General features: G+C 44.2%; 1 protein-coding gene across 12 annotated transcripts in view; it reads right to left on the bottom strand.

Moving 5' to 3' along the window:
* The window catches only part of PLCE1 (phospholipase C epsilon 1), a 323,845-nt gene that overhangs the window by 61,385 nt on the left and 247,755 nt on the right, over nucleotides 1–14,705 (bottom strand). For all 12 annotated transcript variants that reach the window (XM_040434726.1, XM_040434732.1, XM_040434729.1 and 9 more), the window contains 4 exons: nucleotides 6,767–6,884; nucleotides 3,449–3,617; nucleotides 2,962–3,084; nucleotides 2,740–2,876 (listed from right to left, as the gene is read on the bottom strand). In XM_040434726.1, the coding sequence (XP_040290660.1) occupies nucleotides 2,740–2,876; nucleotides 2,962–3,084; nucleotides 3,449–3,617; nucleotides 6,767–6,884 (547 nt within the window). The remainder of the gene's footprint in view (nucleotides 1–2,739; nucleotides 2,877–2,961; nucleotides 3,085–3,448; nucleotides 3,618–6,766; nucleotides 6,885–14,705) is intronic.

The raw sequence follows: 14,705 nt of genomic DNA, 5'->3' as shown, positions 1-14,705 counted from the left end.
TTTGAGGAATGTAGGCCAATCCATAGGTTCTCGATACAGGGATGTCTGTATTGAGCAGCTTTGGAATTTTTATTGTGGCTTCAAGAATGTTGATATCTGTATCTGAATAGTTTAGTGTCAGGTTTATGATAGGATGAAATTAAGTGCCTCTTTCAAGACATTTTACTAGTTTATGTTTAAAGTCCATCCAGATCATTGGGAAAGAAATGATGAAACAAAAGTAGGCCAAGGATTTGATGGAGCAGTATACTAAGAAGTCATTATCCAGTTTTGTCATGAAAAGGTTTGCATATTGTGGTGCCATTTTGCTGCCCATGCTGGTTCCAATGCATTGTACATGTATTTCCTTGTCAACATAGAAATAACTAACTGTGGGTGAGGACAAATTTAGTGAGTTTCAGCACAGACTCGGAAACGGTCTCATTAGCCTCTAGGTACATTTGGAACGTGGTTAAAGGGGTGGCCTGGTCATAAACTCTATATTGATCAATATCAGGATAGGTCATCAATATCTGATTGCTGGGGGCCTGACACCCAGAACCCTGTCGAACAGCTGTTTGACAAGGAGACGGCGCTCCATATGAGCTGGTCTTTGCGCTACACGTCGTCTCCTGTGGAGCAGTGGCGTAGTATAATACCAAGTACTGAATGGAGCAAGTACTTGTATTACACTGCACTTCCGAGACGAAGAAGCGGTGCTTCCTCTAGTCTCAATTGTGTTTGGCTGCTTAAAATTTCTCTATCCTCTTTGTCATCGAAGAACCCGTATAACACTAGCAGACCAGGCAGGCGATTGTTGCAGGGAAGCGTTCCTTCCCAGCAATCGCCTGCTTGTCAGCAGAGGAGACCGCTGCTATTACATACAGCAATCTTCTCCACAGTATGGGCAGGAGCGATCGCTAATGCCATCACTCGTCCTCATTGTTTGCTGGCAGCAGATCCTGATTAGACAGCACAATCTGCCACCGGCAAACAATAATTTTTAAGCATGCAGAATCATTCTGATTGCCAGATGAACGAGCTCGTTCATCAGGTAATCGGTGGCAGAATTACACAGCCAGATCATCACTACAGAGCATTGATAGGATGATCTGAACAACCAGCAGCCAATGTAATATAAGCTTTAATCTCCTGAAATATTCCTCCATGTCACTACAGAGTTATGTTTTATCTAGTTGTATAGCAGAACAGACTGAGTCCTGTGCAGATCACACGTAGTTCCACATTAGGGGTTTGTGAGACAACAAAGTAAAGGAGGACGGAGTTTTAGATGAGGGAGGACGGAGTTTTGGCTGATGTCTGAGGGAGGACGGAGTTTTGGGTGATGTCTGAGGGAGGACAGAGTTTTGAATGAGGGAGGACGGAGTTTTGAATGAGGGAGGACGGAGTTTTGGATGAGGGAGGACGGAGTTTTGTCTGAGGTCTGATGGATTTTTGGATGAGGGAGGACGGAGTTTTGTCTAAAGTCTGAGGTAGGAGGGAGTTTTGCCTGACAGAGGATGGAGTTGTGGATGATGTCTGACGATGCCCTAATATTTATGCCGTAGTAAAGGGGTCTTCTGGAAGTAGAACATTGATTGACCTACCCTAAGGATAGGTCATCAGTATTAGATCAATGGGCATCCAACTCTTGGGACTCCCAACGATCAACTGTTTGAAGAGGCCACAGCCTCTTCCTAGGCCAGTGACAGCACATTCATTGGTCATGTGGCCTATGTGCAACTCAGTGTAGTTCAAATAAATGGGCCTGGGCTGCAATACCAAGAACAGTCACTATACCATGTACAGTGCTGTGCTTGAGGCTGCAGCTCTCACCAGAGTGCCATGGCCTCTACAAACAGCTCATAAGTGGCGGTGGCAGCAGTTGGACGATGATGCAGCTTTACCATGGTCCTGTTGGGAGTTCCATACTTCCAGATTTGGGGTGTACTTAATGTTTGTTTGAATACTGCCCCACTTTAAGTCAAGTTCTGTGGAGTTTCTTTTTCTCGCAGTCTGGTAAACATCTCTGTAGTCTTAACTAATATTATTGCATTTTCTGTTTCAAAGTCTCTGTCAGCGTGCCCTTGACTTTGTATCTCCATTTGGGCCTTCTTCTTGGAGATGTAGATAATGTGAATCTGGTGGTTCTGCAATAACCTGTCTCACAGTATTCATCTTATTACGTATACAGCAGCATGTTATGTTAGATGATGCGCGTGTAGACATACATTTCATACACCCTTTTTAAGGCACAATACCTCATTAGTTTCATAATGAATATTTGAAAATGCTTTGCATCCATTAACTACCAGCAGATAAATTACTATGACACTTGGTGATCTGAATGCACTTTGTGGTTAAAATCAAATATACCAATGAGTCAGAATGTCTCCTATGGGGCCCTTGGTGAGGTATCTATTCTAGTTGGTCCTGTCACCTTTAATCCTATGCAGGTCCCCTATTTCCAGATGAACTAGGTACATTGTTAACAAACCTGAGGGTAGGAAATTGGCCAGAAGGTCATAGAAATGTGTAGAGAGGAAAACAAACCTCAGGACATTCTGTCCTGGGTGACAAAACTTGGCTGCAAAACAAAAGCCAAATTTAATCTTTACTTCGAGCTCCTCTCTATTTCATGTTTGAGGAAATAGTTCGTTATACTGGAGGAACAGAGCCTGAAATTTAAAGAGATCTTAGCCAAATTGAACCCCCCAAACACTGTAAATATATTATTTTGAAAGCCTATCACATACAAACCTAAATCTGGCTGAACACCGGAGACATTTTCATCAATTGTCAAATTAGTGTAAAGAGGAATGTGCTCTGAACCCAAACGGCTGCAAGCAACGGCATAGATATCAAAAAGGTCTTTGAGGTCTTTGCGGCTTCGTACACTGAAAACACAGAAAATTTGGATTAAAATTGTAAGCTCCTCATTGCCCTCACTGCATTCATCACAAGCTCTGTCTGCAATCTTACCTGAAGGATTTGAAAAGTTCTACAAACTCAACGAAATTCATGTTGCTATCCGAAACCATAAATGATTGAAAGCCTTTCATCCCACCCTTGACACGTCCATGCCAACTAGAACTGCTCCATGTGCTGAAAAAGAATGATGTTCAGTTTACTGCAAAGTGCACCAGTTTGTGCATTTAAACATTTTTCCAGTAAATTAAAACACTTTAATGAAGTTTAATTCCTTGATTTATGACTTAAAGTATACAACTCAATGGGGCTTTTGGCAGAAGCATTACACAGACACAAGGTAAAACTATTTACTGCCAAGAAGGGGCTTAAATAAAAATCCCATGATGATTTTTACAGCTCTTGAAGAAATGCAAGAGATTTACGACCAATGAGCTAGGAAAGTCCATTTCGTACCATAAATATGAACACTATATAAAATATAACGCAGTTATTTCCATCATTCTGCTGTAAAAGGGTGAATTAAGGTGAGTAAACCTACGCAGATGGGGGCTTTATGGAGCTGGACAAGATGGGTGAAGATGCAGGCCTGATAGGTATAGGTGTTGTGGACCAAGGGTTTAAATTCGGAGATCCAGAAGCAGACACTGAGTGAGCTCTTCTTGACGGAAGAGTGTGAGACGAGTGAAAAGCGGCTACGGTATTCTGATCTGTCAATAAAATAAGTCAAGAGAATGTGGAATCATTCTTTAAATGAAATCTGTATGACATAAATCAGTGGTGCCCAACCATTTTTCATCTAAAGGCCGCACTAGACATGGTATAAGTTTTGCGGGCCAAAACCAGGTAGCTTTGCCAGAAGGAAATGCAAACACTGTGAGGGGCCACGTGTGAGAATTACTAAAATACATAATACGTAGGCGTTCAAATCTGCGTTGGAGGCTGAGTTTGGAGCCCCTGTTGCAGATTCTGTCGAAAGACCAGACAAAAAAGCCTTGTATGCAGCACTTTTGTGTCCGGTAAAAAGACCGGATCCTGAACGGAAACTGAACGGATCCCATCATAGTCGGTGGAGTCTTTTCAGCCTTCTCCCTGTGGGGGTGACAGGAGGAGGGGGGAGCAGGGTCACTAGTGGGGTGACAGGAGGAGGGGGGGAGCAGGGTCACCGGGGACCAGTCACATGAGTCCACGCTCCTTACCTCTCCAGCGGCCCTGTCATGTTGCCCAAGGTCCTCAGGCAGCGTGCTCCGCTCTACTTACTACAGCCACCATGGGAGTCGGTACCCTCCTCCTTCCAGCTCCCGCCGGCTTCCCCTGCCAGACCTGACTTGTATTGCTCTGGTGCGCTCATACCAACCAATAACAAAGCTCCTTGCTGTAAGGAGCTTTGTTATTGGTTATTTGGGGCACAGGCAGCATCGCTGCGCTGCCTGTGCCGTTCACAGCGCTCACTGCGCTGATGAATGTGGGGAAAAAGTCTAAGGCTTATTGGTACGCCTTAGGCCCCTTTTACACGGGCGAGTTTTCCACGCGGGTGCGATGCGTGAGGTGAACGCATTGCACCCGCACTGAATCCGGACCCATTTATTTCTATGGGGCTGTTCACATGAGCGGTGATTTTCATGCATCACTTGTGCGTTGCGTGAAAATCGCAGCATGCTCCTCTTTGTGCGTTTTCCATGCAACGCAGGCCCCATAGAAGTGAATGGGGCTGCGTGAAAATCGCAAGCATCCGCAAGCAAGTGCGGATGCGGTGCGATTTTCACGCACGGTTGCTAGGATACATGGTTATAAGGGAATTATAACATGGTTATAAGGGAAAATAATAGCATTCTTAATACAGAATGCATAGTACAATAGGGCTGGAGGGGTTAAGGACAAGAAAAGGACCTGTGGTAACGTCACTGCGGTCATCACATGGTCCGTCACATGATCCATCACCATGGTGATGGATCATGTGATGGACCATGTGATGAGCGCAGTGACGTCATCAAAGGTCCTATTCCTCAAAGAAGAAGACAGAAGAGATGCCGGCTGAGCGAGCAAATAGATTAAGGTGAGTTCAATTATATCTTATTTTTTTTACCCCTCCAGCCCTATTGTACTATGCATTATGTATTAAGAATGCTATTATTTTCCCTTATAACCATGTTATAAGGGAAAATAATAAAATCTACACAACACCTAACCCAAACCCGAACTTCTGTGAAGAAGTCCGGGTTCGGGTCTGGGTACCAAACATGCCGATTTTTCTCACGCGCGTGCAAAACGCATTACAATGTTTTGCACTCGCACGGGAAAATCGCGCATTTTCCCGCAACGCACCCACATCTTATCCGGGCCAAAAACATGACGCCCGTGTGAAAGTGGCCTTAGACTTTTTCCAGGGAGTCCCACGGGCTGTAAGACACAGGTTGGGCATCACTGACATAAATGATCCCGTATTCACCAATTACCCCACTTAGCTATATATTCAGCTATCAAAGCGGCGTAAAGTGGTAGATACTCTAGGGCCCTTACAACTCTCCTTTATTCACTATAGTTCTGTGGGTGATTTACAGAAATCAGAAGTTTTGCTTCTTCTTTTTTATGCCACCTAAGATTTTATTTGCTTTTTGGCATTGATTGTCACTGCTTAGTTTGCTCTAAGGCTTTACATTCAGTGTTTGGTCAGTGATTTCCATCAGTGATTTTGAGCCAAAACCAGGAGTTGCGCCTACACGGTATAAGATATAATGGAAGGATTTCCATCTCGCCTGTGTCTTTGATCTGAACCTGGTTTTGGATCGCAATCACTGATGGAAATCACCAACCAAAGACTGACCGTGTTATGAAGGCCTTAACCAGGACTGCCATGATATTCTTCTTCAGCGTTGTTTACAATGTGTAGAAAAATTTATATATTTCTTTGTATTTATTGTAAGGGTAATTTATGTGTTTGTTATAGTAAAGGCATGGTTTATACTTGAAAGTAAAAAATATAATAATAACTGTAGGACTCTGTTCACATTGTCATTGTGGCTTCCAGTTATAAGTCACCAAACTGTGCATGATCCCTTGCATGAAAAAACAGCACAGCATGCAGCACTGTTTTTCCCATCAAAAAATTATGGAATCTGTCCCAAGGCTTTGACACAGATGTGAACAGAGCCTTACTCATTTGTCAGCATGATCAACCATATTAAACCAGACATGCTGCATGGTAGGTTTGATCATGCTGATTAAAACAATACGGTTATTACGTCTGTAAGTAGAACCATTGCCGAGATAACTGTCTTTTTAGTATCATGCAAGTGAACTGGTTCCAGCACCAAGGAGCCGGCCAGAGCCCTTGGAGCACTGCTTTTTTAACACCCCTCCAATCTGGGCACTCCTCTTTCCCCTTGATTGAGAGAGCTAGACAATCAGTGTAAACAAAGCTAAAAAAAACAGCAAAAAAGCTGCACATCCAAAAAGAGCTAGACAATCATGCAAGAGGAGGGGAGAGCCCACTGATCAGAGGTTATTACAAAACCAGTGCTCCGACCAGCCCCTTGGTGCTCAAACCAACTAATTTAGCTTTAACTAAAAACACAGATAACTCAGCAACAGTTCTACCTACAGACTGCATCATGCCTGGTTTAAATGGGGCTGATCATCTCACAGATGCTCTTTAAGCTCTTGAAAAAGATTAGAAAGTAGTAGTAATAGTGTGATTGTTAGTTTTTTCCTTTCCCTCTAAAGTTTCTTTAGAAACTAAGATTTGAAAATATATTAATATTTTCAAGTACAAAATTAAATAATTTTTCATACATATTAATTTGCATTATTATAATGCTCCCAAATACCACAGCTAGGACAAAAAAAGCCTAATTCAAACCTTGCTCTTCCTGCTCATCAGTTTCCGGTGGATCTGAACCACTTCTGCTTCGACTTTCTTTGCAGCTTTTACTTTTCCTTGTTGCCATCTCATCGTCCGCAGCATCCCCGCTTTCACCCTGGTAAATAATTAATAACAGCCTCAGCATCTGCCCAGCCTTTACCAAGACCGTGGTGGATAATACCGTACTCGGGCAGCTGCATGTTAAAAATAATACATCCATACTGAAAAATGTAATGGCTGTGTTCCTACTCCTGTGTTCATACTCCTCCATGATTGCACTCCTGACAGAATCTGCTACCATTCTGACAACAATGCAAATTAATGGGATATCTTATCCCTCATTTACCGTACACGCTCAAGAAAATATCTGTGCAAATATGAATCATGTGATCACTCCCTAAATGTCCAGAGATTTTACAAAGCCAACATAGATCTAGAAAATAGATGTATTACTGCCCTGTACGCCAATAGGCACATAAGGGAAATTGAATATAACTTTGGCTAGGTCATCAATATCAGATTGGTGGGGGTGCAACTTCGGGTACCTCCACTGATCTGCTGTTTGAAGGGGTAGCGGCACTCGCACTTGAATGGAACGGATTGGTTGTAATGACACTGCATGTACTCGAGCGCAATGGTCGAGTCTCCTACATGCACATTTGTTGGCTGCTAAGCAGCCAATAAACATGCAGGTAAGTACTGCCCTTCACTGTAATGCCGTAGCCATGTTGGTTACTGGCATTACAGTGATTGGCTGGCCGGAACGCGTCATAACACGTGTAGTCAGGGAGAGCTGTGCTGAAGAAGGCAAAGATAGTGTAGGGAGTGAAATATATATTTTTTTAAGTTGAAAAACTTGGCAGAGACCCAAAAGTCCTTTTAAGGACTATTGTTGTGTGTGGCAGCAATCTATATTTTTAGTGCAACCTGCGCTAAATTGCTAAAACTTTACAGACCCAAAAGTCCTTTTAAGGACTATTGTGTGTGGCAGCAATATCTATTTTTAGCGCATCCTGCATTAAATAGCATCCAATAGTTAGGCCGCTGCGGACAGCGACATTTTCTGCGCTACATTTCCTGTGTAACGTGTGCGCATCCCAAAAATATCTGTGACATCCAGTGTACTTTTACCATAGACGGTGTCCGCTGCGGACAGTGACATTACCTGGGGTAAATCTCCTGTACAACGTTTTCACATCCTAAATACCTGTGACGTTGCCTGTAATTTTTTATTAGCCGCTGGTGACATCAGCGACATTATCTGTGGTATTTCTCCTGTGTAACGTTTCCACATCCCAAATACCTGTGACATTCCCTGTAATTTTATATTAGCCGCTGATGACATCAGCAACATTATCTGCGGTATTTCTCCTGTGTAACTTGTGCGCATCCCAAAAATATCTGTGACATCCAGTGTATTTTTCCCGTAGACGGTGTCTGCTGCAGACAGTGACATTACCTGGGGTACATCTCCTGTATAACGTTTCCACATCCCAAATACCTCTGACATTCCCTGTAATTTTTTATTAGCCGTTAGTGACATCAGAGACATTATCTGCGTTATATCTCCTGTGTGATGTTTCCACATCCCAAATACCTTTTTTAATTTTTTTGCGCATACACTTACAAATCCTACATTACTGTACTTGTGACATACTTTCAAGCATATATAACATTTAATATGAAGAAGGCGAGCAGTAAGGTACAGGGAAGTGGCCGTGATGCTGATGGTGTACGCAGAGGTCGTGGCCCTGGGTGCGTTGAAACTGTGCCTGCTGCCAGAGCACAAAAAAAACAATCATCCATGATACCTAGCTTCATGTCCCAGTTTGCAGGGCAGCACAGGACAACACTCTCGAAGTCAGACCAGTGCGACCAGGTGGTCGGTTGGATTGCAGCAGATAATGCTTCCAGTCGGCTAAGCACCACCCTTTCTTCCACCAAGTCCAGTCTCAGTAGCCAAGCGTCTGGTCAACACAATCCTCACCCTGATCCTCCTTCCTCCCATCATGGAAAGTCTAGGCAAACAAGTGATCCCACACTCAGATATTCTGAGGAGCTCTTTTCAACACCATTCCTTCATTTGGGCCTCTCGATAAGCTCCCTTGAAGAGGGACATGAGATCTTGTGCCCTGATTCCCAAACTCTAGAGCATCCACAGTCATAAGAAGATGACGATGGGGAACGGCAATTAGTGCTTTACGAGGTGAATGATGATGATGAGACACAGTTGCCAATAAGTCAACGGCAATTAGTGTCTCAAGAGGTTAATGATGAGGATGAGACCCAGTTATCAATAAGTGAGGTTGTTGTTAGGTCAACAAGTCAGGAGGATGTGCAGAGTGAGGAAGTGGAAGAGGAGGTGGTGGACAATGAAGTCACTGACCCAACCTGGGAAGGTGGCAAGCCAAACGAGGACAGCAGTACAGAGGGGGAGGGATCCGCAGCACCGCAACAGGCTGGAAGAGGCAGTGGAGTGGCAAACTGGAGAAGGTGGGCCACACCAAAAAGGCCCGCAACTGTTCCCCGGAGCACCCCCTTGCGGCAATCTCCCTTGACAAGGGCTAGGTGTTCTGCAGTTTGGCGCTTTTTTGAGGAAAGTGCAGACGATAAAAGAATTGTAATTTGCAATCTGTGCCATACGAAAATGAGCAGGGGCATGAGCATTAGCAACCTCACCACCACCAGCATGATCTGCCACATGGCATCAAAGCACCGTAATAGGTGGGATGAACGCCTGGATCCACAATCTGTGTCTGCGGGTCACATCACTCCCTCCTCTTTCCCTGTGTTACGTGCTGACCAATCCCCTGTCGAAGGCGCAGGCCCGGATGCCTCCCGCCCCCTGCATCTGGACCTTCTCAAGCACATTCAGCGACCATATCCACTTCCGTGTCCCAGCGCAGCATACAAATGTCCTTACCCCAGGCATTTGAACGCAAGCGCAAATACCCAGCCACCCACAGGCCATAGCACTAAATGCGCAACTTTCCAAAATACTGGTCCTGGAAATGCCATTTAGGCTGCCAGCAGTCTGATGCCCAATAGTCAAGCTAATACCTTATTGTGTGGATTGGGGATAAGTTGTAATAGGACAATCCTTTTAACCACCTCCGGACCGCCTAACGCAGGATCGCGTTCCGGAGGTGGCAGCCCTGCGCACAGTCACGCATATACGCGTCATCTCGCGAGACGCGAGATTTCCTGTGAACGCGCGCACACAGGCGCGCGCGCTCACAGGAACGGAAGGTAAGAGAGTTGATCTCCAGCCTGCCAGCGGCGATCGTTCGCTGGCAGGCTGGAGATGTGTTTTTTTTAACCCCTAACAGGTATATTAGACGCTGTTTTTATAACAGCGTCTAATATACCTGCTACCTGGTCCTCTGGTGGTCCCCTTTGTTTGGATCGACCACCAGAGGACACAGGTAGCTCAGTAAAGTAGCACCAAGCACCACTACACTACACTACACCCCCCCCCCCGTCACTTATTAACCCCTTATTAGCCCCTGATCACCCCTAATCACCCCTGATCACCCCATATAGACTCCCTGATCACCCCCCTGTCATTGATTACCCCCCCTGTCATTGATCAACCCCCTGTAAAGCTCCATTCAGACGTCCGCATGATTTTTACGGATCCACTGATAGATGGATCGGATCCGCAAAACGCATCCGGACGTCTGAATGAAGCCTTACAGGGGCGTGATCAATGACTGTGGTGATCACCCCATATAGACTCCCTGATCACCCCCCTGTCATTGATTACCCCCCTGTCATTGATTACCCCCCTGTAAAGCTCCATTCAGACGTCCGCATGATTTTTACGGATCCACTGATAGATGGATCGGATCCGCAAAACGCATCCGGACGTCTGAATGAAGCCTTACAGGGGCATGATCAATGACTGTGGTGATCACCCCATATAGACTCCCTGATCACCCCCCTGTAAAGCTCCATTCAGATGTCCGCATGATTTTTACGGATGCACTGATACATGGATCGGATCCGCAAAACGCATCCGGTCGTCTGAATGAAGCCTTACAGGGGCATGATCAATGACTGTGGTGATCACCCCCCTGTCATTGATTACCCCCCTGTACAGCTCCATTCAGACGTCCGCATGATTTTTACGGATGCACTGATAGATGGATCGGATCCGCAAAACGCATCCGGACGTCTGAATGAAGCCTTACAGGGGCATGATCAATGACTGTGGTGATCACCCCATATAGACTCCCTGATCACCCCCCTGTCATTGATTACCCCCCTGTCATTGATTACCCCCCTGTAAAGCTCCATTCAGACGTCCGCATGATTTTTACGGATGCACTGATAGATGGATCGGATCCGCAAAACGCATCCGGACGTCTGAATGAAGCCTTACAGGGGCGTGATCAATGACTGTGGTGATCACCCCATATAGACTCCCTGATCACCCCCCTGTCATTGATTACCCCCCTGTAAAGCTCCATTCAGACGTCCGCATGATTTTTACGGATGCACTGATAGATGGATCGGATCCGCAAAACGCATCCGGACGTCTGAATGAAGCCTTACAGGGGCGTGATCAATGACTGTGGTGATCACCCCATATAGACTCCCTGATCACCCCCCTGTCATTGATTACCCCCCTGTCATTGATTACCCCCCTGTAAAGCTCCATTCACATGTCCGCATGATTTTTACGGATGCACTGATAGATGGATCGGATCCGCAAAACGCATCCGGACGTCTGAATGAAGCCTTACACGGGCGTGATCAATGACTGTGGTTATCACCCCATATAGACTCCCTGATCACCCCCCTGTCATTGATCACCCCCCTGTCATTGATCACCCCCCTGTCATTGATCAACCCCCCTGTCATTGATCAACCCCCCTGTCATTGATCACCCCTCTGTAAGGCTCCATTCAGATATTTTTTTGGCCCAAGTTAGCGGAATTTTTTTTTTTTTTTTCTTACAAAGTCTCATATTCCACTAACTTGTGTCAAAAAATAAAATCTCACATGAACTCACCATACCCCTCACGGAATCCAAATGCGTAAAATTTTTTAGACATTTATATTCCAGACTTCTTCTCACGCTTTAGGGCCCCTAGAATGCCAGGGCAGTATAAATACCCCACATGTGACCCCATTTCGGAAAGAAGACACCCCCAGGTATTCCGTGAGGGGCATATTGAGTCCATGAAAGATTGAAATTTTTGTCCCAAGTTAGCGGAACGGGAGACTTTGTGAGAAAAAAATAAAAAATATCAATTTCCGCTAACTTGTGCCAAAAAAAAAAAATTTCTATGAACTCGCCATGCCCCTCATTGAATACCTTGGGGTGTCTTCTTTCCAAAATGGGGTCACATGTGGGGTATTTATACTGCCCTGGCATTCTAGGGGCCCCAAAGCGTGAGAAGAAGTCTGGTATCCAAATGTCTAAAAATGCCCTCCTAAAAGGAATTTGGGCACCTTTGCCCACCTAGGCTGCAAAAAAGTGTCACACATGTGGTATCTCCGTATTCAGGAGACGTTGGGGAATGTGTTTTGGGGTGTCATTTTACATATACCCATGCTGGGTGAGAGAAATATCTTGGTCAAATGCCAACTTTGTATAAAAAAATGGGAAAAGTTGTCTTTTGCCAAGATATTTCTCTCACCCAGCATGGGTATATGTAAAATGACACCCCAAAACACATTCCCCAACTTCTCCTGAATACGGCGATACCACATGTGTGACACTTTTTTGCAGCCTAGGTGGGCAAAGGGGCCCATATTCCAAAGAGCACCTTTAGGATTTCACAGGTCATTTACCTACTTACCACACATTAGGGCCCCTGGAAAATGCCAGGGCAGTATAACTACCCCACAAGTGACCCCATTTTGGAAAGAAGACACCCCAAGGTATTCCGTGAGGGGCATGGCGAGTTCCTAGAATTTTTTATTTTTTGTCACAAGTTAGTGGAAAATGCTTATTTTTTTTTTTTTTTTTTCATACAAAGTCTCATATTCCACTAACTTGTGACAAAAAATAAAAAGTTCCATGAACTCACTATGCCCATCAGCGAATACCTTGGGGTCTCTTCTTTCCAAAATGGGGTCACTTGTGGGGTAGTTATACTGCCCTGGCATTCTAGGGGCCCAAATGTGTGGTAAGGAGTTTGAAATCAAATTCTGTAAAAAATGACCTTTGAAATCCGAAAGGTGCTCTTTTGAATATGGGCCCCTTTGCCCACCTAGGCTGCAAAAAAGTGTCACACATCTGGTATCTCCGTAATCGGGAGAAGTTGGGGAATGTGTTTTGGGGTGTCATTTTACATATACCCATGCTGGGTGAGAGAAATATCTTGGCAAAAGACAACTTTTCCCATTTTTTTATACAAAGTTGGCATTTGACCAAGATATTTATCTCACCCAGCATGGGTATATGTAAAAAGACACCCCAAAACACATTCCTCAACTTCTCCTGAGTACGGAGATACCAGATGTGTGACACTTTTTTGCAGCCTAGGGGGGCAAAGGGGCCCACATTCCAAAGAGCACCTTTCGGATTTCACAGGTCATTTACCTACTTACCACACATTTGGGCCCCTAGAATGCCAGGGCAGTATAACTACCCCACAAGTGACCCCATTTTGGAAAGAAGAGACCCCAAGGTATTCGCTGATGGGCATAGTGAGTTCATGGAAGTTTTTATTTTTTGTCACAAGTTTGTGGAATATGAGACTTTGTATGAAAAAAAAAAAAAAAAAAAAAAATCATCATTTTCCACTAACTTGTGAAAAAAAATAAAAAATTCTAGGAACTCGCCATGCCCCTCACGGAATACCTTGGGGTGTCTTCTTTCCAAAATGGGGTCACTTGTGGGGTAGTTATACTGCCCTGGTATTCTAGGGGCCCAAATGTGTGGTAAGGAGTTTGAAATCAAATTCAGGAAAAAATGAGGAGTGAAATCCGAAAGGTGCTCTTTGGAATATGGGCCCCTTTGCCCACCTAGGCTGCAAAAAAGCGTCACACATCTGGTATCCCCGTACTCAGGAGAAGTTGAGGAATGTGTTTTGGGGTGTCTTTTTACATATACCCATACTGGGTGAGATAAATATCTTGGTCAAATGACAACTTTGTATAAAAAAATGGGAAAAGTTGTCTTTTGCCAAGATATTTCTCTCACCCAGCATGGGTATATATAAAATGACACCCCAAAACACATTCCCCACCTTCTCCTGAGTACGGAGATACCAGATGTGTGACACTTTTTTGCAGCCTAGGTGGGCAAAGGGGCCCATATTCCAAAGAGCACCTTTCGGATTTCACAGGTCATTTTTTACTGAATTTGATTTCAAACTCCTTACCACACATTTGGGCCCCTAGAATGCCAGGGCAGTATAACTACCCCACAAGTGACCCCATTTTGGAAAGAAGAGACCCCAAGGTATTCGCTGATGGGCATAGTGAGTTCATAGAACTTTTTATTTTTTGTCACAAGTTAGTGGAATATGAGACTTTGTAAGAAAAAAAAAAAAAAAAAATCATCATTTTCCGCTAACTTGTGACAAAAAATAAAAAGTTCTATGAACTCACTATGCCCATCAGCGAATACCTTAGGGTGTGTACTTTCAGAAATGGGGTCATTTGTGGGGTGTTTGTACTGTCTGGGCATTGTAGAACCTCAGGAAACATGACAGGTGCTCAGAAAGTCAGAGCGGCTTCAAAAAGCGGAAATTCACATTTTTGTACCATAGTTTGTAAACGCTATAACTTTTACCCAAACCATTTTTTTTTTACCCAAACATTTTTTTTTTATCAAAGACATGTAGAACTATAAATTTAGAGCAAAATTTCTATATGGATCTCGTTTTTTTTTGCAAAATTTTACAACTGAAAGTGAAAAATGTCATTTTTTTGCAAAAAAATCGTTAAATTTCGATTAATAACAAAAAAAGTAAAA

This window comes from Bufo bufo, chromosome 6 (genome assembly GCF_905171765.1).
Source record: "Bufo bufo chromosome 6, aBufBuf1.1, whole genome shotgun sequence".
NCBI classification, from domain to species: domain Eukaryota; kingdom Metazoa; phylum Chordata; class Amphibia; order Anura; family Bufonidae; genus Bufo; species Bufo bufo.
The sequence above is the reverse complement of the archived record's forward strand: the minus strand, read 5'-3'. Positions and strand labels throughout refer to the sequence as shown.